This window comes from Martes martes (genome assembly GCF_963455335.1).
Source record: "Martes martes genome assembly, chromosome: 9".
NCBI classification, from domain to species: Eukaryota; Metazoa; Chordata; class Mammalia; order Carnivora; family Mustelidae; genus Martes; species Martes martes.
Window position 1 is genome coordinate 112,625,842 of NC_137896.1, and position 24,556 is coordinate 112,650,397.

The 24,556-nt window shown below is 41.7% G+C and overlaps 1 protein-coding gene across 1 annotated transcript in view; it reads right to left on the bottom strand.

The window, feature by feature from the left end:
* RASGRP3 (RAS guanyl releasing protein 3) overlaps positions 1-22,632 on the bottom strand; it is a gene marked incomplete at its 5' end in the record, with an annotated part of 40,907 nt that extends 18,275 nt beyond the window's left edge. Inside the window, 10 exons of the mRNA XM_080814317.1 lie at positions 3,339-3,452; positions 6,972-7,049; positions 12,472-12,747; positions 15,173-15,289; positions 15,900-16,073; positions 18,559-18,706; positions 19,474-19,605; positions 20,195-20,262; positions 21,476-21,573; positions 22,563-22,632. Coding sequence (XP_080670443.1) covers positions 3,339-3,452; positions 6,972-7,049; positions 12,472-12,747; positions 15,173-15,289; positions 15,900-16,073; positions 18,559-18,706; positions 19,474-19,605; positions 20,195-20,262; positions 21,476-21,573; positions 22,563-22,632 — 1,275 coding nt within the window. The remainder of the gene's footprint in view (positions 1-3,338; positions 3,453-6,971; positions 7,050-12,471; positions 12,748-15,172; positions 15,290-15,899; positions 16,074-18,558; positions 18,707-19,473; positions 19,606-20,194; positions 20,263-21,475; positions 21,574-22,562) is intronic.
* Positions 22,633-24,556: the final 1,924 nt, after the last annotated feature.

A 24,556-nucleotide genomic window follows, 5' to 3' on the forward strand; every position in this document is an offset into this window, starting at 1 on the left:
GATTCCAAAGTTCAAACAGAAGTAAACTTGTTGAGAATAGCCTAAAATTGTTTAAGATGAGAAGTAATGAGGGGAAAGGTGTCCTATCAGAAATCAAATAATCTACAAAGCTACATTAATCGAAACAACATGGTACTGTAACTTACTGCAGATAGCAGAGTCTGGAAATAGATCTATGTTTATAAAGGAATTTAGAATATCAAAAAGTACGGGGCACCTGGGTGGCTCAGTGGGTTAGGCCACTGCCTTCAGCTCGGGTCATGATCTCAGGGTCCTGGGATCGAGCCCCGCATCGGGCTCTCTGCTCAGCGGGGAGACTGCTTCCCCTCTCTCTCTCTGCTTGCCTCTCTGCCTACTTGTGATTTCTCTCTCTGTCAAATAAATAAAATCTTTTAAAAAAAAAAAAAAAAAAAAGTATCTTTAAATCCATAGGGAAATGAAAAATTACCCAATAATTGCTATTGAGCTAAATGGCTAATAATCTTACAAAATCAATTGTCCCGAAACTAAATTCTAGATGAATTAAATATTTTAATGTAAAAAAATAAAGCTATAGGGGTGCCTGGGTGGCTCAGTGGGTTAGGCCTCTGCCTTCAGCTCGGGTCTTGATCTCAGGGCCCTGGGATCAAGTCCTGCATCAGGCTCTCTGCTCGGCAGGAAGCCTGCTTCCCTCTCTCTCTCTGCCTGCCTCTCTGCCTACTTGTGATCTCTCTCTCTGTCAAATAAATAAATAAAATCTTTAAAAATAAGTAAAGCTATAAAAGCATGAAAGGTAAATAGACAAAAATAATTTTTATGTTTTGTTATCTTTGAGTGGAAAAGGCCTACCATGACATCAGAGTCAGCAGCTCTAAATAGAAACATTTTATTACATAAAATGCAAAATATCTGAATCAAAAAAGTTCAGCTGATAAATTTAAAGGTAAATGACAGAGAAGATTATCTGCAATATACAAGAGAACAAAGACATAAAAAGGAAACCGGGAGATCACAAAGTAAAAATACAAATGGCCAATACATTCGTGGAAATTGCTCAATTCTGCTAATAATTATAGAAACACAAAGAAACTTTTTTTTTTAACCTTTCAGATAGATCATTGATAATTTCCTAGGATATGAGATCATTAATAATCTCATAGATCATTAATAATATCATTGATAATTTCCTAGGATATGAGAAAATAGGCGCTCTCATATTAGTTGATGAAGTCAATAGCCACAGTCTTTCTGGAGGACAGCTGCTTACTCTCTGACTCAGCACTTCCACTTACGGGACTCTGTTCTAGGTAAACAGGTGAACAATGTTACTCAGAGGCATATGTGGGTGTGTATGTTTAGGGGGGGATTAAGTCATACAAGATAATTCACAAATTATCAGTGTTTATCCCCAGAGAGCAGAATTCCCATGGTCTGAAAGCAAAACTTGGATTCTCTCCATTTTATGAAAGGTTTGCATATTTACAATGATTCTGACTTTCTTTATAATCAGAGAAACATAAAAGGAGTCTTCCAATGCCCTCTGTTAAATTGGGTTTTCAAAAAGGTATGTTACGCTCTCCCCAGAAACCCATCTATGCAAGCAGGTAATGATGAGTCTTTCTCCCTTTTCCTGATAGTTTCTGTCTATTCTATTTTATCCATAGTGCTCGATGTTGCAAGCTGCTTCAGGAGTATTTTGGGAGATGGGCAAGGTATAAGTGAACAAATTACTTAATTAAAAATATGACCGTTTAGCACCTATTGTAAGTTTATTTATAGATAACCGAATTGTACAAAATCCTAAAGCATTACCTTTTTTGCAAGTCCCAATATCTGTATTTATCTAGAATCAAAATTGCTTAAAACTGACCATTGTACCGTGCCTTCTATTTATAGGTAACATCCATATTTCTGTCGAAAATACAATCTTTTTGTAGAATAAAATTGAGTTTCCAAATTTCATGATAAAACCCAGTCTTTCATTTGATTGAGCTGAAAGTAGGCAACTTATCCAAACTGGGCCAACCTTCTCCCCTATGAAATTGGAATTGGAGAGAAAATAGGAGAGATGGCGGAAGGTGGGGAGAGGGAGGGAGAGAGTGAAACAGACTCCCCACAGGGAACACAGAAAGTCTTTCAGCAGGTAATGGAATGAGCATTCAGAGAAAAGAGTAGGAAAGAGAATCATTCTGTCTTGCACTTCCTGGCTCCAGACCTTCCTGAGCTGCCACTCTGTCCTGCCTGGATCCTGCTCCCCACCCTTTCCTTGGCTCCAGGTTGGCTCTGTGACCACAACATCAAGACACGGCCTCCTCCACTGGACCTTATGCGACGAAATACCTTCCCTCATCCCTGCTGACCTTTCCTTGCTGCCTCACATGCTCCACAGAACTTTTCTTTCAATAGACTGTAATTCCCTGGATGATCCAAGATGTAGAACATTCTTTCTTTTCCTTTAAACATGCATCCCCAGCCAAAAGCTCCTTTTATCCCAAGACGCAACCCTATTGCATCATACCTACCCATTAAAGCAGATGTTTAATCAGGGGTCATAGTTTTTAGTGCCAGGTATGTTTCCATTTTCCCCACACTGGCACTCCTACCCTTTCTGTCCTTCTTCCTTCTTTCTTTCCTTCCTTCCTTCCTTAAGATTTTATTTATTTATTTTGAGAGAAAGAGAGTGTGCACATGATCGGGGGAGGGGGAGGGGCAGAGGGAAAGGGAGAAGCAGACTCCCTGCTGAGCAGCGAGCCTGAAGAGGGGCTTGATCCCAGGACCCTAAGGATCCTGACCTGAGCCAAAAGCAGACGCTTAACTGGCTGAGCCACACAGGCGCCCCTCTACTCTTCTTTCTATGTAGGAAACTCTGATGGAGATTTTCCCGTCATTAAGTGATGTTTCAGACCTAAATGTCATTGTGCTGCTGTGTCACGGACCCCCGATACATACAGCGAAAGAAACTATGCAACCTACGGGATCTTTTCCTACCCTCAGGTAATCAGTTTATTGGGCATTTTATTGTGACCCATGTAGGTTTTTCATGAGTAGATTCTAATCCCCAAATAGCCCTTCAAGTAGCAGAGGCAACAGTGGAGGCGTCAAATGCTACTGAAAGACAGTTGGGAGTAGCTGAGGGTATTTGGGCAAATGAGAACAGAAGGACAAGAAGGGGAGAGGGGGCCTTTCTGGGATACTCTCCCCCAGAGGCCAATGCCAAGTACAGAGAGTGTCTGCTAAATTGCTCCTACCTGCCAGAGGCCTGTTTTCATTGACTTCAGTTGATTCTTGGCAATGGTAGAATATTCTGGAAAGAGAAAGGGGCCTTCTAGTGCTCAATCTCCACTCTCTCAACCACTTACCTCAACTAACTTCCTTATGTGCTTATTGATGACTGTGGGGTCTGGCTTCGGCATCACTCCTGATGCCCACTCCAGGGGCACCATGGGCTTCGTGGGTGTCGTAGGGGAGGTAGGCTGCTGACAGAGAAAACACATTTTTTAACTTTATCTGAGACTTTGAACAATTAGGGGACACTGAGAAGGACATGTACCTTCTATATTAATAATACCAGTAAAAACATATACGCAGCACTTGAATGTTCTGAAAACAAACATCTTCTATAAATGGAATCTAATCTGTGACTAAATACACATGTGGATAGTGTGTTTTGTATAGCAGTAGCCTAGATTCCATTATTCTAAATGGAAAAAAAAAGATGTTGCTCTCCCAGCCCACCCAAAAATTCTCTTTGTTCCCCAAATATTACTAAAACAGCTTAAACTTATTTAATACTCCAAACAGATATTTGTATAATATAAAATATATAAAACACCAGTTGTCTAATTCTTTAATACTTGGATTGCTGATAAATTAGTAGATGTGTGCAGTGAATGGGCCCATGAAAATGGTCAAGTTTATGTCCTCAAGCCGTCATCTTTCTCAATACGCTTAATCCCTTCTCACTGCTTGGCTAATTAGGTCTTTCTAGCCTCTTTGGTGGATTTGCTTTCTCTATATTTTTCCACGTTCTTGCAAGACATTTTCACTAAATAATGTGGAGGAGATGGTGGTGATAATGTATTACATGTTCACACAACACAAGGGAAAACACAATCCCCTCAAGAGACTAGCCTAGAGTGCTGTGCCCTTAATTCCTCTCCCTGGGACCGTCATATAACGTAAAAATCTTTGCTGGTGCATGCATGCAAACCTTTATTGGAAGGTTTTGATGCTGAATTGGGGATAAATATGTTTGCAAGAGGAATTAAGGAGTAACTATACTGGATTTAAGCCCCTTGTGATGTGAGATGAGAGAGCAGGACCAAAAACTACCTGCTGCCTGGATATGATCACCAAAACATAGACTCACTCCCACACACATCATACATATCCTGGCTCCTTCTTTCAAGCTTTTCACTTTGTTCATATGATGAAGGATAAACCCATGGTTCCCAAAACTGTATAACAAGGTGCCCCATTGGGAACATGGCAGTGGACTCATATGGGGGTACCAAAAGATATTTCAGACTTCCAAGGGAAATAAAGCAGTACTCCATATTTGACAGACACCATGTGAACTACCAGCTTAAAGTAGTTCACAATTCCCCCATTAGATCCTGCTACATTTCTTTCAATATTATCATATCTTTCCAAAGCAAAAAATCAGTATGGAACAAGGAAAAAGGTGGCAGTATTCAACCTGATTCCAAGATTTAAGAAATTGTTCCATGCCCAACAGGCACACCCATCCATTTGTAAGTAATTGTGGTTATTTAAGAATGAAATTAAAATATTATTTTTATTTCAAATGTGTTAGTTTTTCAAGTGGGTTCTACATCATTAGAACATTAATATATATTAAATTGTTTGGACCTAACTATCCTAAAAGTGGAATTGTGAGGTATTTCTTTTGATCTAGAGGTAGTCTGAAAAAACTGAGACACAAAGTAAAACACAAAGAACTAGTGAGACACGAAGGGTGTGTTGTGCAGAGCAAAGGTTCAGAAGGGGACTATGCAAGGTCCACCAGCACCAACCATAAGCACACCGAGTTACAGGCTCCCAGTACTATCATCCTGACAGGAGCTTGTTCTCTAGTGTCAGCATACGTCAAACCTAAACAGGATGACAAGAGATGGAAAAGAATTGGGGAAATGTGTTCGCATAGATTCAGAGGCTTTTAGTCCTTGGAAGGGGCTTTGAAAGCTTCTGCTTTTATAAAAGATAAAAAAGGCTACGTTGGATGGAAATGTCTCCTACAACTGGCAAAAATTCATCCTGAAAATAAACTAAACAAATCTAAAGAGCACAAATCAGGCAAGTATGCTAACATGGTCATTCCTACCATGTTCCTGATACAAGGGGTGAAGGGAAAATGATGGGCAGCATCCTGTGGCAGAAAAAGCACAGAAGGGGGACCTGGTTGACTCAGATGGTTAAGTGTCTGCCGTTGGCCCAGGTCATGATCTCAGGGTCCTGGGATCGAGCCCTGCATGGGGCTCTCTGCTCAGCAGGAAGCCTGCTTCCCCCCTCTCTCTGCCTGCCTCTGCCTACTTGTGATCTCTCTCTCTCTGTCAAATAAATAAATAAAAATCTTAAAAAAATAAAGAAAAAGAAAAAAGCACAGGGGTTGAAGACAGACAGGCCTGACACCGCCTCCCAGTTCTTCCACATACGGGCTGTGTGCTCCATGTGAGACACCTGTCCTCACCAGACTCCACTTCCTTAAGAGTTAATGAGATACAGATGCCCCAGCAGGTGCTCAACAACCAATGGGTAGCAATTAAGGTGCCTGCTTATAGGTAGAGGAAGGGGTGAGGAGGTGGAAATGCCATGTGCACGTGTAACAGCTTGCCACATGGAAATCAGGGTCCTCCCATCAAAGCCAAGGAATGAGAGAAGAGCTCATGAATTCCTTTTTTCTAATAACTTTGCCTTTCTCTCCAGCTCTTAGGCATGCTAACTTTGCAGAGTCTAGCCCTCATTCTTCCCTTTGGCCTGTATCTGGCCACATGGATCTGTTCTTCAGTGTCCCCAGGAGATGCGCCTCTGGGGACTGGTGGGGAGGTGAACATGCTGATGGAAACACCACACTCATGATTGTAAGAACAGATGCTACGAGGTCAACCGACTCAAGCTCAAGTGCGTAACCTCCCAGCACCTCACAGTCATTCTGCCTCTTTTGGGCTGATGCTTCAGAATCAGAATAGAGGGTCACACTTAAGGTCCAGACTTAAGGTCTCTGGCAACATGCCACAGAACTCAACGGGTAAGGAGGTAAGGCATGAAGCCTTTATCAGAAAACTGATGTCAGGATCTGAGTCTAAGAAGCCAACATAGACAGTTTTTCCTTCAACATGTGAACCTCATCCTCACTGTAAATTTCAAATTCACCCAGGTACTTTTTATTAACACAAAACATATCTAAGACACCGACAACTGTTTCAGTTTGCTGCATAAAATACTCGATAAAACTCATGACCAGTGTACTTTCAGTAGTGCAATTTCCCCAATCTCAGCATAGAATGTTTCTTTACTAAGGGTCAGGGATCCAATGTGATACTGAAATTCTGAGCTGAGTCGATCATTAGCAGGGAAATTTGTGAATTATGATCAGGGTCTTTAAAATTTACTACACTTAATTTCATGCTGAATGGGTTTTATACTGGAGAGTCTAAATGCTGTTTAACATTAAGATGAGTTCTTGTTTTGTTGGGAGGAGGGCCTATATGTACACAAATTCTCAGATGGGACACATAGAAGATAAACAATGAAACGGAGTAATTGGGAATAATGTTCTTCCTTACTAGCCTCTGATATGAAGAAATAATCTCAAACTGTCAGAGCTCAGCTCTTCCATGGGCAAAATGAAATAATATGGATTTTTAAAATTCTTCAATCTCCAGATCACAAAGCATCACTGGAACAGTCATCATGATAAATGACAAACAACCGTATTTGCCCCTGATCCTTAGAGAGAAAACACCACCTACCGATTTAGAATTTCTAGGCTCCAGCACCAGTGACAGTTTGTAAATATCGTCTTCTGTGTGGTAGAGGTCCAGAGAAAGCTACAACAAATTAGAAGGGATAAATGATGATGTTGGATCACATTTACTTATTTATTTACATTGCTGAAATATTTTTCAAACTCAATGTGTAACCTCAGTGTCTTATAATTTGAGAGAATGCAGAACATTAAAAAGATAGCATTTGGAGGTGGAACATGAACGTTTAAAAAGAAATAGTGAAACCTAGTATGGCCATCAGCCATACTATGAGTTATGTCATATGAATTTTGTCAGATGTGTTTACATCAACAAAAGGCAACGCTCTCAATGCAATAGGGATTATTCAGAGAGGTGACAAATACAGCAGAGGGAGAGGTTCTGGAGTCCAGTGGGCCTGAGTTCAAGTGCAGAGGCTGCCACTGCTTAGCCCTGTCACCTTGAACCAGTTATATCTTCTCTGATACTCAGTTTCCACAACTGTAAAATGGAAATTATCTTAAAAGTCCCTACTGAATTGCATTTTGATCAGGATCAAATGGAATACCTCATGGGAAGTACTACACAGGGGCCTTGGTATACAGTGAAATGTCAAGAAAGGTTATTTGGTATTGCCATATCTTCTCATTTGTCAGAAGAAGCCAGAAATCTGAAGTTTTATATGAAATACTCAATTTTTAAGTATTAGCAACTAATTTTAAAAATTTAAGATTCCATGTCAGCCAAATAAAACCCATCAGCCCTGGGCAGTTGCCCACCATTTTGTAAATTCCACACTGGAAAACTCTACTGGCCTCTAAGCCTCAAGAAAGCAGGCAGCACATCTGTCTTTTCTGCCTCTGTAACCCCAGCCACGGCTTGCTGCCTTGCATTGTGAATGCTACATAAATAGAAAGAAAATCAAGTGACTTCTTTCTTCTGAATTCTTTGTTACCAGGAGTTATTCTGGACTTTGATGAACCTGTTCCTGTCCTCCTAATTAGGTCTCTAGTGACTGGCACTGGCATCTGCTGGAGAAGGAATGACAAGAGTGCTAGAACATCTGACCAGAAATCCAAATAACCACATGCTATGTTGGGGAGATGCTCTTTCAAAAGACACAGAACATCCTTGAGAATTTTCATACAGCACATAGACAGATACCAGATCCTATGATGGAAATATCTTCTCCAAACGTTTGCTCTCTATTAGTAGTATTGTGAACCTGGGCAAGTCATTAACCTTCCTGGGGCTCAATCTCCCGGTCTATAAAATGGGAGGCATAAATAATAGGTCCCTACCAGAACTGATGTGAAGATTAAATGAGCTAACGTGTAACCAGCGGGGTTTGTTTAGTGGGCCATACCGATAGGTTTCCAGCCAAATGCCACTGCACGCATCAGTGAATGTGAAGCTGCCCCCTGGGTTACTCCTGCCAGCTCTCTGCTTCCCCAGCCATGATCCTACCTCCGTGCATTCTCTCATCTCCTCTGGGTTTTATGGTCCTGCATAGAGTAACCTGTTGTACTTCCTATATGCCTGTATTTTATAATTATAGGCAGTGGAATTTCAGGAATGTTTGCTTGTGTCTAACATATTTTGAGTCTCACTGTTTTTGAAATATGTCCTGAGTCACTGTTTTCGTTTGCTGCATTTACATCGAAGTCTATCAGCAAAGATGTTTGTGGATTTACTCCGTACATTAAGACCACATTGCCTTGATTAGAGAATTATAAAATAAAACACACTTGGTCATCAAACTATCGCCATTCACCATCTTTGCAATTCTTCTTCTTCTTTTTTTTTGGAAACTGTAAAAATACAGGGGGCTTTCCAGATATTTGCATATACTCAGAATGGTAAAAGTAACTGATAGGTCTAAAAATACTATGAAAAGAATCAGACGATTTCATATGCCATGAAGCAAGAAACATCAGCTTTTAAAGCTTCTGGTTCCAGGACTGGGAGGGATGACAATGGAAGATGCCTTCTCTAGATCTTCCCTGAAAAGGGGAACAAATTCAAATCCCAACAGTGTAGTGCTCGGGTCCTAGTTCCTTCACATGCCGGGTACTTTTCAGGGGATAAGTTTACAATGATAAAAATGGCATCACAGTATCTGACTCATAGATTTGGTTCTGTAATTAACTCCTTCTCCAAACACCCATGAAGAGGGAGAGAGAGACTATTTAAATTTTTTTTTATTTTAGGATTTTATTTATTTGACAGACAGAGATCACAAGTAGGCAGAGAGGCAGGCAGAGAGAGAGAGGGGAGGAAGCAGGCTCCCCGCCGAGCAGAGAGCTCGATGTGGGGCTCGATCCCAGGACCCTGAGATCATGACCTGAGCCGAAGGCAGAGGCTTTAACCCACTGAGCCACCCAGGTGCCCCTAGACTACTTAAATTTTTACAGATACAAAATAAAGTAAATGTCAGCAATGTTTCCACATTAGGGAGTAAATGTCCATGGTTGAGGAGAGGAGGAGTGCCCCCACCACTCCATAGCAGGATTCGGAAGTTTGCCATTTGCAAGCCTCTTGTCCTTCAAAAGTCTGTTTCTTTCTTTGTAAAACACAAAGGGGCAGAGGTGAGGTTACAGGCTCTGGTCTGCTGAGGCTAGCTCTTAGGGTGTCTTTGAAAACCTCCCAAGAAGTTCGTGGAAGCGCTGTGAAAATGCAATCAATTATTACAGAAAGTTCGAACACGGCTATGCAGCTCCCTGCATGGGGCAGACATTCAGTAGTTCTGGATTCATTTAAGAGTCCTAATTTGCTATCTTCCAGGGCTCTCTATTGTGAACCGGCTTCCTCACCTAGGGCCGGGTTTAGAAGCAAACAATCACTCTGGGCAAAAACCTGACCCAGAGTCTGGGGCTTCGCGATGCCTTCGCATGCATTTGGGCAGCTTCCGTCAATCAAATGGTTCTAATCCCAACACATGCGTGCTTCGTGAAATGCCCGCTGGGCTCCAGGGAACCCCTGACGGGAGTCTCCTCTATCCGCATTGAAGAGATTCATCCGCCGGTGGCAGGAAGGAGTGTGTGTTCCTGTGCCCTGAACCTTCTCCTTGGTGGTGGGGAGGACAGAGGGATGTGGGCGCTAAACAGGACCTGGCTTGCTGATGGGTGCTCAGAGGGGGAGCTGTGCTATCCCCAGGAACCACGGGGCTGGAACCACAGAATCAGACTGACACCGGCTGCCTTAGTCTCCTGGCTCCCCCCATGCTTATATCCAGAATCACAGAAGTTTAGAGCTGGAAGAGATCTCACAAAGGAGCACGGAACCCTTTATGAAAAGTCCAAAGTCAAGACCAAACGAAGTAACTGCACACACAGAGCTAAAAAGCTAGATCTCCCACCGGGGATCCTTGCCCCAGCAGTACACTAACAACACTGCTCTTCCTAAATATGGGGCTTGGTGGCTCCTATATACTCCTTTAATGGCCAAGAGAGAGTGAGAGAGAGAGACTGAGTTGGCATTCTCTTTCTTTTTTCTTTCCTTCCCAGCAAGAAAATGTTTTCTTCATCTTTATTTCTAGAGTTCAAATTTTCCATTTGTACCTGAAATTTTTCATTCAAAATCCTTTGATACCTCCCTAAATAGCTGTCATTAGGGTGCTTGCTGCATTTGTGACCCCAAAATGTATTCCCCTCCTCCATCACTATCTTTTTTTTTTTTTTTTTAATTTATTGGCTTGAGAGAGAGCTTGTGTGAGAGAGAGCATGAGAGAGGAGAGGGTTAGAGGGAGCAGCAGACTCCCCGCTGAGCAGGGAGCCCGATGTGGGATTCGATCCTGGGACTCCAGGATCATGACCTGAGCTGAAGGCAGCCACTTAACAGACTGAGGACCCAGGCACCCCCCTCCATCACTATCTTTTGTGTGGAAGAGAAAATGCCCGAGCATGGGCACCTGCTCTATGATGCTTTCTCAGAGCAGCCTGGACACAGACGTGGGGAACTCAGGCCGGTCTGCAGACATCACCTGGGTCTGTGGGTTTGTAGTCCGACTGGGGCTGCAACTCTGGTCACTTATTCATGGAAACAGATTTACATGGCAAATGATTAATAAATGCAGGTGCCTGGTCTATTGTGAGGGCTTTTTCCCCCCAGTGGCGAACGTCTGCGTGTTTACTGTTTGTTACACAAACTCAGCCCCAAGAGATTCATGTTTCTGTGTGTCGCCCACTTCTGCTTTATACTAAGGTACAGCTGGCTTTACGACGTGCATTTTGGGGGTTCTATTCTTTGGTAAACAATTACGTGCTCTAGGAACAGTCTGTGAAAGGTCTAGGAACAACGCTCTCATTCCAATGTAGCAGTAGGGGATTTCAGCTCTCAGAGCTTCAGAAAGTTATTGTTTTCATTTTCCATGGTCATTACAGGAAAATGGTCAATTCAGTGTTGCAGCCATGGGTCAGAGGCTTCAGTGTTATAAACCCAAACAGGGAAGTTGCTTCTGCATTTGTGAAACAAGGGTGAGAAAATTTGGTCATGCCTCTGCCCCCTGACAAAGCAGCCGCCAGTGGGGAAGGCGCTCTTCTCTACACCTGTTCTCTCTAAAAGGGCTAGGACCTGGCGACCCACCGCAGAGGACAAAAAGTATGATTACTGGGTGAATGTCTTCTGAATGACTCACTTCATTCCCAGATACAGTGTTCATCTGTTGAGCGCCTAAATATGCCAGGTACTGCGAGAGGTGCTGGGGATATGGGCTGTGTCAGGCAGGTAAACAGGAAAAGAAATCTATTACCAAGTGATACCTCCTATGGTTAAGAAAGCATCAAGGGCAAGAGCCACACATGTGACCGATGTGTTACTGCTCTGGAGAGGAAGAGAGAATGCTCCAGAAAGACAGAGGCTTTTGAATTTGAGCTAGTCACAGGGGTGGGTAGGGAAGGGATTTTCCAAGAAAGTGCAAAGGCCAGGAAGCAGAAGGCAACAGTTCACGGTGGAAAGTCCAATGTTCCTCAAAGGTGAGCGTGTTGTGGGATCGGGTGATGGCAAAACAGGCTAGAGAGACAATGAGTCTGGAAGGGTTTCCAACGCCAGGCGGCTTTGGGGAGGTTGGCGGTAGGGGCAGGGAGATGATGGACGAAGTCCTGACATTATCCCAGGCCTCAGCTACAGTTGTGCGGGGGGGTGGGGGGGATGGGCAAAGGGAGGCAGATGAGATGAGCCGTGTAGAGGATGAACGAGACAGGTGCGTTGAGGGAGAGTGAGGGGCTGAGAGTGGGAGGGGCTGAGAGCAGGAGGTCTGGATGTGGAGCTGGAGGGGTGCTGATTAGGCTCCTCCAGACAATGGGAAATTTCTTGGCCCCAAGATTGCAGTCTCAATTCATGCTGCTTATGGGGCTGGGCTCCCCTCCCCATCCCCACTTGTGCAAATCTCTCCGTGTCCACTGGCCCAGCACGCAACCTGGTGAGTGACTAGCCCAGATGTTCCTGTACACCCTTTGCAGGGAGGCACAGAAGAGCCCTTAGCGCAAACCTGGTCCCTTGAACTCACCGTGAGCAGGTTGATCAGATCCATGTTGGGTTCTAAGTGGTGGGAGGCATTCTGCAGGGACACCAGTTCACTCAGGGTAACGGAGAGTTGGTGCATTTTTACAATGTTCACTTTGTTGTCCTCCGTCCAGTCTGGGAAAATGACATGAACCGCTATCAAGTCTTTCAAGTGCACGCCGAGGATGGGGATCTTGAAGCCCTCGCAGTCTGCAAAGGCCCTGCGGTAGCTGCAGTAATTGCCGTTGGAGGAGACCAGCTCTGTCATTTCGTGCCAGTTCTGAGAATGGATGGAAAAGGAGAGGTTTCAGTTTTCCTGTCCGCCCACCCCCATGTGCATCTGCTGTGTGCAGCTAGGACATTCCTTGGCCACTGAGAGAAGCATCGATCGAACCAACACTGATGCAGGGAAATAGTAACCTGGGAAAAGAAAATTAGAGAAATGCACTGGGCCTGGCTAGGAGTGGGGCAGCCTGTTCTATTCCACTGCAGAGCAGAAACCTCCCTGCACCTCTGCCTGCCTGCTGGTGATGTCAGGATGTTAAATGACATCAAATAGCTATAAGTAGTTTGCAATTCATGGAAATATTACAGTCCATGAATATAACCATGTATCCTATTAAAATATAGTAGGTACTATATTGGTGTGTCCTAGTTGTTCTAAGAAAGTTGTGTTCATGGTATTACTTGAAGGTTCATCTGGGACAGGATGGTGTAGGAAAAGCCACACTTAGGTGTGAGATAGCTAGGGGTTTGGGACTCTGATACTAACTACAAGCATGACCTTGAGCAAGCAACTTCGTTTTGAGGGGCCAGAGTTTTCTTTTCTGTAAGAAAGAAGAGTTCAAATAATTTTCAAAGATACGCTGGTGGTTCCAAGCCTCTAAGAGCTTCTACTGAATTCTTACTCTTCACAACATGTAAAATGTGTTTTGCTCTTTACTTGAAATTCAGTACAAAGACAAATGATATTAAGACACTTAGATAATGAGCCTCTTTATGCTTTGAATGAGTGTTTTAGGTCAGACAGCTGTGTATCTTGGCTTATATCCTGCTGTTTATTGTTAGTTGCCTAACAGCAACCAGACCTTTGTAATAGACCTCAATTTCCATGGGGCTATACTTTCTCCAAACAGCCCATGTGACTCAGATGGAGCTGTCTCCATTCCCAAGTCCAAAGATGGGTTCTGATTAACCATCATCCTAATTCTATCCCTTTGGTTTATGATTGGTTCAGGAGCACAGACCTAAGCCAGTCAGTACATTATATTTCTCTAGCCACTGTGATTGGCCCAGTGATGAGCATGGAACTTGAGGTGGGCCAAGCTGCCTAAAAAGAAGGTCTTTCATTCCCCCAGGCAGGGCTGAAGAGAGTTTTCCCTATCTCCAACTTTCATGAACAAGAGTACATCATTTATGGAACGCCTGGGTGGCTCAATCGGCTAAGCTTCTGCCTTCAGCTCAGGTCATGATCCCAGGGTCTTGGGATGGAGCCCCGCATTGGGCTCCTTGCTCAGCGGGGAGCCTGCTTCTCCCTCTGCCTGTCACTCTCCCAGCCTCTATGCACTCTCTCTCTCCCTGACAAATAAGATAAAAAAATCTTAAAACAACAACAACAACAAAAAATAAACCCAAAACAAGAGAGCATCATTTTCCTGCTGCTGCAGATGGTCTAATCAGGAAGAAAGGCAGTCTAATGAAACAAATAAATACCTGATCCTCCAAGGAAGACAGAGCTACTGAGCCAAGAGCTCTGATCAGACCATGCTTGGATCTGGCCCTGCCTCTGGACTTCCAGGTATGTGAGCTGACCCATTCCCTTACTGTTTCAGCAATTTCCAGATTTTTTTAAACTTATAACTGAAAAGTGTCCTTACTGATAGAGCAAACTCCACGCTTACATGGAAATCTTTTTGTAAGGATGCAATGTCCTTTTTTCACTCAATAAGGAAAAATATTATTATAGTGGCCTGGAAACCAATGTGGCAGAAAAAGCTCAGTTTGGGAAATGATCACTGTTTTTTTTCAAAAATATATTTTTTTTCCCAAAAACTCATCTATCAATCTGAGGGATTTCTGGACAAGGTCTACACCTGCCTCTTCCTTTGTCTCTTTCACTGTGCCGAACACAGGGCCTTGAAGAGAGCAGGTGTTCAACGACTTCATTTGAGGAGGATAGGAACGACTTGTCTTATTCATCTCGTATCCCCTATGTGCGTCATGGGGCCTGTCACACAGTAAGCACGAAATGCTTACTAGTACTTACAGCTGCAGTATGTTCACGGAATTCAAGTCCTTCCTATCGGGACACTTGCCACCACTTCCAATCTGTTTTTCCAGGCAGTGTGGCTACTCCCTTCCTATTTAATTCTCCATGTGTAACCAATCGTCACCTAAGAAGAAAACTCCCCCCTCTGAGTGACATTTCTTAGGAGCATCCTATCCCTAAACAACTTACAGATGAGTTTTTTCCTTAAGATTAGGATCTAATCCGGGGCACCTGGGTGGCTCAGTGGGTTAAGCCTCTGCCTTCGGCTCAGGTCATGATCTCGGGTCCTGGGATTGAGCCCCGCATCGGGCTCCCTGCTTAGCGGGGAGCCTGCTTCCCCTCTCTCTCTCTCTCTCTGCCTTGCTCTCTGCGTCCTTGTGATCTCTCTCTCTGTCAAATAAATTAAAAAAAAAAATTAGGATCTAATCCACTGTACCTTTGTAACTTCTGAAGAAAGATGAGAGTGGGTCTCCTTGAGACGGGAAATGGAACTGTGACTGAGGCCTCCCACCACCGCCATCAGAGTGTTAAAATTTTTGAGCTGGAGGAGCTTCTGCAATAAAAAATAAATAAATAAATAAGTTAAAATCAATACTTTGGAACAATTTTTCAATTATTCTGGTCTCTCTGAATTACAGGTGAATGCATGCACCATTTCAATAACAAGGATCAAAGGAAAATGTCATCAGTTTAAAATGAAGTACAAACACAATCCACCAGAAAAATGTACCAATCATTTTACAAATAAAAAGTTAGAGTAAGTTCTTCTAAGTATTGCCGATTAAAAGCAATCTCGCATGATAGCAGTATGAGTTGTTCATCAGATATTGTGAATACTTTAATCATCCTTTGTATTGTAAACCCCAAATTTCTTCAATAGCTTTTCTCTAGAGTGAACGAACATTCCTTTAAGAACTCAGTCCAAAGGACACCTTGGTGGCTCAGTTGGTTAAATGTCTGCCTTCAGCTCAGGTCATGATCCCAGGGTCCTGGCCCGAATCAGGAATCCTTGCTCAGCAGGGAGCCTCCTTCTCCCTCTGTCTGCAGCTCCCCCCTCTTGTGTTCCCCCCAACCTCTCTCTGACAAATAAATAAAAGCCTAAAAAACCCAAACCAAACCAAAACAAAAAAAGCCAAAACCATCTAAGTCCAAGACATACATACCTTGGCAACGTTGATAAACTTTGTAATGACTTCTGCCCTTTGCTGGGGGGTTGGTTTGCTAAGAACCATCAACTGGACCCATTTAGAGATTCCATTAAATAAAGCAATAGATCTCTCCAAGGTTGGGTTATTCTCCAGGCAGCCATGGATGACATAGCTTTGGTAATCAGTGAACTAGTAAAGGAAGATTCAGAGACTCCGAATTAAAAGGGAGCCTTTGCAAAATCAGAAATTAGAATGTTGGATGGAAGATGTGGGATATTGTTTCATAAGAACATAATGATTTCTTTCATTTCACATTTATAATGGCATCTTACACATTTGAATATACATGTACCCTTCACCTATTATTTTGCTGTTTCACTCCCCCATACACAGATACATACTTATAATCACAGTGTCAGGGGTAGGGGTGGGGAGGGACATGATTCCGAGTCACATTCCAGTGAGTCCCAAATTTGTTGGATTGTGAGATTCACCTGGGGCATTTGTGTTATAACCTCTTGGTTTCTGGGAACCCTCGAGACCTTAAGGATCAATCTCCAGAGGAAGAACCTAAGAATCTCCATTTTTCAGTCACTGCTGGTGATTCCAGGGGTCAGGCAAGTTTGAGATACAATGGCATACATTAAAGAAAAGGAAATGGGGGCGCCTGTGTGGCTTCTACATGATCCCGGGATCCTGGGATTGAGCCCTGCATTGGGCTCCCTGCTTCTCCCTCTCCCACTCCCCCTGCTTGTGTTCTCTCTCTTACTGTCTCTGTCTCTCCCTGTCAAATAAATAAATAAATAAATCTTTAAAAATAAAGGAAATGAAAATATATATGTGTATATATATATGTATATGTATGTATGTGTGTATATATATATATTCCTTGAAATCATTATATATATAATTATATATAATATATATATATATAATAGTAAGGAGCTACCTTACTTCAACCGCTGTTTTTATTTTTTTCTTGAAAAAACTTTACAGAATTATTCTGACTTGAAATCATTATATATATAATAATTATATAATATATAATAATATATAATAATATATAATAATATATATTGTATATATAATATATACAATACTATATATATTTATATAATATTTATAATATAATATATAATATAATAATTATAATCATTATATATTATATATACATATATAATATGTATATTATATATAATTATTATATATATTATATATACACATATACATACATATATACATATTATATATGTATATTATATATTATATATGTATATATTATATATATGTATATTATATATATTATATATGTATATTATATATGTATATATGTATATTATATATGTATATTATATATGTATATTATATATATTATATATATTATATATGTATATATGTATATTATATACATATAATATGTATATATAATATACATACATATAATATGTATATTATATGTATAATTATATATTATATATATATATAAAAGAATAAATGTCAGTTTCTTACTGAGATCCTTCTAAAAGAAAAAAATAAAAACAGCAGTTGAAGTAAGGTAGCTCCTTAGCAAAACAGACACCTTTTCAGGAAGTCATCATGGATGTCATCAAATACATATGAGCCTTCCATCATATAAACAGTGCAGTGGGTTCCCTCTCATGGCCTGCTGGTGGAGAGCCACGAAGGTCCTCTCCAAGTAGGATTATTTATTGAAAAGAATCCATGTTTCAGAAATCCATACTTCTAATTTCATGTTCTTCTTTGCAACTAATAATGTAATTAACTCCCTGGCATCTTGTTAAAGTAGGAAGAAGAATGACTGCCCCAGAGCTTGGTGAGACAAAGGCTGATTATGACCCACTGCAGAAATATTATCATAACAAGTGGACAGAGAGTAGGTGGCTAGGAAGAGACAAGAGACCATACTCAGGAGGAAGAGATAAGAGGTGGAGAAGGAACGCTATCAAGACAGAGCAGGAAAGGAAGGTTTAATTCAGGACCTCCATTCTTGGAGAAACAACCTAATGGAAGATTCTTATCAAAGCCTATAACTCTTTTTTTTTTTTTAAAGATTTTATTTATTTATTTGACAGACAGAGATCACAAGTAGGCAGAGAGGCAGTCAGAGAGAGAGGAGGAAGCAGGCTCCCTGCTGAGCAGAGAGCCCGACGCGGGGCTCGATCCCAGGACCCTGGGATCATGACCCGAGCCGAAGGCAGAGGCTTTAACCCACTGAGCCACCCAGGCGCCCCAAAGCCTATAACTCTTATTTTCAACCTACACCCATAATTAGGCATTTACAGAAATCCCAACCTAAATAAAGATTTCTTCCCTCAAATGAAGGGCCTAGCAAAGCATGTTCACTTGGGAGAAGTCAGTGGAGCTCCATAAACCTTGAATGGTTAAATCTCCACTGAGTATTTAGAAAAATCATGCTTTAATCCTATGAAAGGAGACATTGAAAATAGCGACAGATATATAGCTCCTAAGCCATAAACTAAAGACAGGATAATATTTATCTTTGGTTAAAAGGGATTGTTCCTGTGAATTCAGGGCACTTTTCCAGTGGAGCACAATGACGGGGCTGCCAATACTTCAGAGTATGAAAACGCAGCTCTTGGGAAAGTTGGCATGGTGGTTGTTATCCTTGGAAGAATAAATGTCAGTTTCTTACTGAGATCCTTCTAAAAGATTTATGCTCCAGAAAAGTGAGGTGCTCAGCCAATTCAATGGGCTCCAGATGGTCAAAAAGCAGACAGGCTTTTCCCTTCTTGGATACTTTTTTCCTCTGTGTGACTCTTCTCATCCAGTCATAGGAAGGACTATAAAAAAAACAGTGAGTCTGGTCAATGTGCTGAAAGGCCATTTCATTCGATGGAAGTTATTAACCTACTGACTCTGTAACTCTTGGCCTGCTTCCAGGAGCGAAATACACGCCCTGTCCTTCATATTTGAAGAGAAAACCACTGACCCATTGCCAATAGAACAGAAACTTTGAGTTGTTTTTCCAGACAGGGTGGGTTTGCACTGATCCATCAAGAATTTCTTACTTGCTCTTTCTTATGACCGGTGAGGTTGGGATCACAGGGGAGAGGTTTGGGTTAGATATATACATTTGTCAGATTATCAATACATAGGATGGTGATTTAAGGCACACGAAAGCCACTAGAAGTTGGTTCTCACACTTCAGCAACATATGGATGATCTGAAAGGCTCATGATAAAGACAGAGGTCTGACCTCACTGCCGGAGATTCTGATTAACTAGGAATGAACCTGAGTAATATCTATTTTTAACAACATCCCTGATGATTCCTAGATCATGCACCTGGATCAAGATTCTTGAAGAAATATTCTAGGAAAATGGACTAGAGTATGAATGCCCACAATACAAGAGCTTATCTTTGCAAGATGGATAACCATACTTAGGGTCATTAAATAGTTTTCTCTGTGCCAAGTTAATAGTAGATATAAAATGTCAGTCTCATTAGCACTGAGTTCCTAATAACTGAGCTAACCAGCGGGGCCATCACTACTCCCTCCCCCAACAGTGGGCTCATCATATTGGAAAGAAGCATGAGCCACTCTTACATGCTGGATATGTCGATGAGGCTGATGTGCTTTTCATACCCTAGTTGACTAGCTACTTCCCGAAACTCTTCAGTCATACGGATCAAACCAAGGTCCAAGTTAAACTCTGCAGGAAACTTGAGAATCCAGTACCTGAAAGGCGTCAAATAGTTTTGATGAAGAGAAGATTTCAAGCTAGATCTTTATGGAAAATGTTGTATCATTTTACAGATTACATTTAACAATGAACCCAGGACCATACCCCAAATTAGCAATCTCCTATTCCCCACGGATGACACAGAGTCTCACTCTTCCCTCCTTCAATTAAGGACCCAAGCCTACCACTCCCACTCTGAGCCTCTCTTTCTGACCCTAAGTCCTGAACATCTGGACTTGCACCGAAGTGCTGAGACACAGCTGAAATCGAATGCTTCTCCCAACTCATGGCAACTAGGTGGGAAAGCATATGGTGAGAAAATAGAAAAAAAATGAATTCACTCTTTCCAAGAGATAGTTTTATTCCCTAATCACATGTGCTACTGCTTAATCTCTAAAAGAAAGATAAATTCTACTCCCAGGAACAGAGGAAGGCCAATTTAAACAAAATCAGTAAAGGGGGGCTGGGCGTGGGAATCTGAGTCAATTCTATTGCCAAACTAGGTCTACTGTCTGGGGGGAAAGAAATGGTCAACAATTCCAGAACCATCCACTACAAGACAATTACATGTATAAGTATATTTACCTCATGAAGTAGCAGATCTTTAACCGAAATTCATCACAGGTTTCTCCACTGGCATCTCGATACGTGCACTAGTTAAAGAAAAAATCCCTGCGCCTTGTTTCCTTTGCCCACACCTGCAGCTATCTGACCAATTTAGATGAATTCCTAATACAAAGGCCATAGTGGGGACATCTGGGTTATGTGGGCGTTCAGATGGGGAGAGAATGGCCTCTGACGATGTCAGCAATGAATAATCGTCACCTACACACTACTCCTCAATATTGAGTCCTGGGGATTAGGATCTTGCTCACTTTCAGGAACCTCTGTTCAAGGTGAATGTCTTCTTACCCTCTCAGACATCCCCTCCTGCCCTGAGGTTGTTGGGAGGATGGAGGGGAGAAGTAGGAAGCGAAGGAAGCTTGCAATGAGCAGGTGGATGACCACACGGCCCTAATAATCAGACCTTCTGTCTTTCAAGCTCCTCCTACCCCATAAGGCTTCCCAGTCATCTGCAAGGTCCCCTGGGCTTGAAGCAGGCTGAGACTGTAGGAACCAATATTAGTGGTTGCATAATCAACATTAGATCTCCAAGAATAAAATCCCCTTTTAAATCTAAGAGTGTTTTGTCCTTTTGAGTCATTTGGCTTTCAGTAACCTTTTAGGACTGCTGTATGTTCAACAGTGGTAGACTATTAAAGCCTTTATTATAGAATGGAGTCTCTCACTATGGGGTTTTTTTCCCTATTTGTTTGTTTTTGTTATTATATCGGAAGGAAATCTGAAATTAAGATCAACAAACAAATTTCAATAAACTGCTAGAATGTTCTTTGTGTCTCGTAAGCAAGGGAAGAGGTGAAAATTCAGGTGCTGTTTGTGCCTGAACCAGATCCTATTAGTTTGGCTGGCATTTCCATATGTCTAAACTGTATCCTCTACGTCCATCATTTTGTCATCCTAAAAGGAATAAATTAGGTTTGGAATCAGTGTTGACCATACTTTCATTGTACTAACAGCAGAAATGTTTAAGTCAAGTTAGAAACAGTCAGCCTACAGCTTCTGTTTCATTTTATATCTAGTGATTATTTTTCAGTAGAGCCAAAACATCCAGATGGATAGTCATCTGTTTGGTCCATCATCCAGATGTCTTGTCTAGACATCTATATATATCCACAAAACAGCTGGAACACGGACTAAAGACTATTTATTCATCTTAATTTACCGGCTTTTGTTAGACATTCTATCTAAATACAGAACTTGATTTATGATTGTAAAAATTACACAGTAGTTGAAAAGATATATGCAGAGAAGTTTTTCTGCCAATTCAGTGGAAGATAAATACCATCGATGCATCAGTAGAACTATTCTTGGCAAATAACTATTATTCAGCTCTCCATTGTCATCTGTTAAAAAATAAAATAAAGTGAGGGGTGAGGAGACAACAGTGCTACTCTTCTCTTCTTCTAATAACAGTAGAGAAACATCAGTGTCAAAAATTTCTCATAGACCCAATTATTGTTTTCCTCCTCCTCCCACTGGTACTTCCTTGCAAGTCAAGTGGATTGGGGGGGGGGGTGGGGAGGTTTCACCCTCCCTCTGGTGTTGGATTACCAGATTCAGCAAACTGAAGTACAAGACACTTAGTTCATCTGAATTAAGGTAAACCACAGATAATTCTTTAGTACAGGTATGTCCCATGCATTATTTAGGACATGCTTACACTAAAAATATACTTTATCTGAAATTCAAATTTAACTGATCATCCTGTATTTTATCTGGCCACCCTGCTCTGGTCTAACTCTTCCTGTAACAATCAATTTAAAAAAACAATTAAAAAACCAACCACTTTATGACTCTGTGCAAAGAATAATCTGAAATGGTGAGGTGGATATGTAAACAACATTAGAAAGCATACAGCTATAAAGTCTGTAACCTAGTAGGAGATATAAGACATACATGCAAAGGTAGAACACAGCAGATTATGCTACTTGTCTGAGTCGAAAGACCGAGAAATGATCACACCACCATGGGAAAGTCACAAAGAGCTGTGGGAGGAAGCAATCAGCATTCCTGACAGTGGAGATTAGGAATGGTATAATGAACATCTGACCGGCTTCTGAGATGAGCCCTGAAGCAGAATTTCAGTGAAGGCACGGAGGTAGAAAGATGCAGGGAACATTCCAGAAACATTAATGTGGACAGGATGCCTGGCATATTAGCTGTGGGCATTAAAGGGAAGGAAATGCACATGGCAGTGTTACTGGGGAGACAGACTGGAGTCAATCAAAAAGGACTTAAATGCCAAAGATGGAGACTGAATTCTGTTCCACAGCAATCCGAATAGGGAGAAGTGAGAGTATCAAGGTACATCAAAGGGAGAAGGGGCTCATACCAAACATCTCAATGCAAGTTCTCAACAGTTCATCTAAGGTCGCTGCTTTTCCAAGTCCACTTGACCCCATGGTTATTTAGCCGCTGTCAAAAAACTAGATACATTTTCAGCATCAGATAGACCATCTCCATAATCACGTGACTTGGTAATGTTTGTGCTACTACTGGTGTCTGTTCTCAGTCATACTTCAAGACTCTAAGGAAACAAGAAACGGAAGTTATCAGACTAGAGTTCAGACCTCATTAAGGCATTACTTTCCCATGTAAAAAGATAATGGCTTCCATGACTGGATCTTTCTAGAAGAAAAGTCTCCTAGTGAGAAAGTCCATCAACCACCATGATGGTCAAATGCCTGCTGAAGTGTTCCTTTGCATGGAGGGTGCCCCAGAATGACCGGAATGTTCTGTGAGGTACCATTCCATTCTGCAGCTGACATTTTCTGGATATAGTATCTTACGCTTTCTTCCTATTCTTAAGTGATAAGAGAGCCATTCAAGAATATTATAAATGTTACTTGGCTTAATATTATTACAAGTATATAGGAGGTAAGTTTTAAAGTGCAAATATATTGACATGCATCATCTGCAGTGATCTATAAACATTCAACAACTGATTTAAAAAATCTTATTTGCCTGATTTCTCTAATAGTAACACTAATAGTAGTGGTGAAAGTATTAACAAAAACCAACTAAACACACATTCTGTACCAGGTGCCATACCAAATGCTTTATAGGTATTATCCAACTTGACCTTCATAATAATAACATTATGGCCAACACAATGATACTTCATAACAATGCTAACTAACAAAAGTAATCATTATTCCCAGTTTACAGATGAGGTCATGGGATTTGCAGAGATTCAGCAACTGGTCTAAACCTACACAATTAGTAAGGCCTAGAATCAGGACTCCATTGTAAAATAAAGTTTTTAGTTTCCTTTCCCTCCTTTCATAGCTCTCTCAAGTAAGGATATCATAAGCTGTCATAATTTTGCCCCCTAATCTAGTCAGAAAGAGGACATAGCTGAATGAGCTGTCACCTAGGTAGAAGAAAAATGTGGGTATGACAGAGGCCCTATTTTAAAGCACTGTCATGGGAAAAATGGGGATTAGAAACAACCTCTTAGAGTTCCTCATACTAGAAGTATTGCCGTTGGAAACACCACCATTTTATTTTACAAAGTCCCTGTGACAGTTCTATACAGGGCCTAGGGAAGAGAGAGGTTATCATGATGTAACACAGTTATCAATGTCGGGTAGTTTAATAGGTAAATGTGGCCACTGGGCATTAATCTCATAAACTGTTTGAAGTCAATGTCTATTTTACTTTTAAAATTTATTTATTCAACGGGTAATCATTGAGCACCCGACAAATACCAGGCACTGGGCTAAGCCCTGAGGCTGGCAAGATGAATAAATCATTGTCCCAACCCTGCCTTCAGTAAGCTCAAAGTCAACTTCAGAAAGCAAACACATTCGGGCTCTCTGCTCAAGTGGGGAGCCAGCTTCCTCCTCTCTCTGCCCGCCTCTCTGCCTACGTGCGATCTCTGTCTGCCAAATACATAAATAAAAATCTTTTAAAAAAAAGGGGGGGGCGCCTGGGTGGCTCAGTGGGTGCCTCTGTGCCTCTGCAGTGCCTCTGTGCCTCAGTGCCTCTGCCTCCGGCTCAGGTCATGATCTCAGGGTCCTGGGATCGAGCCCCGCATCGGGCTCTCTGCTCAAGCGGGGAGCCTGCTTCCTCCTCTCTCTGCCCGCCTCTCTGCCTACATGTGATCTCTGTCTGCCAAATACATAAATAAAAATCTTTAGAAAGCAAACACATGAATGTATAGGGAAAAAAGCTAACATCCATGTGTATGGTTGTGTTAGTTCGATCAGACCACCAAAGAGTGATATTTGAGTGGATCTGAGCACTAGGCAACTCCAAGGAAAATTTTTTTACCATGTATTATTTCTGTGTAAAAACCATATTCTTGTGCTGAAGGTGCCATGC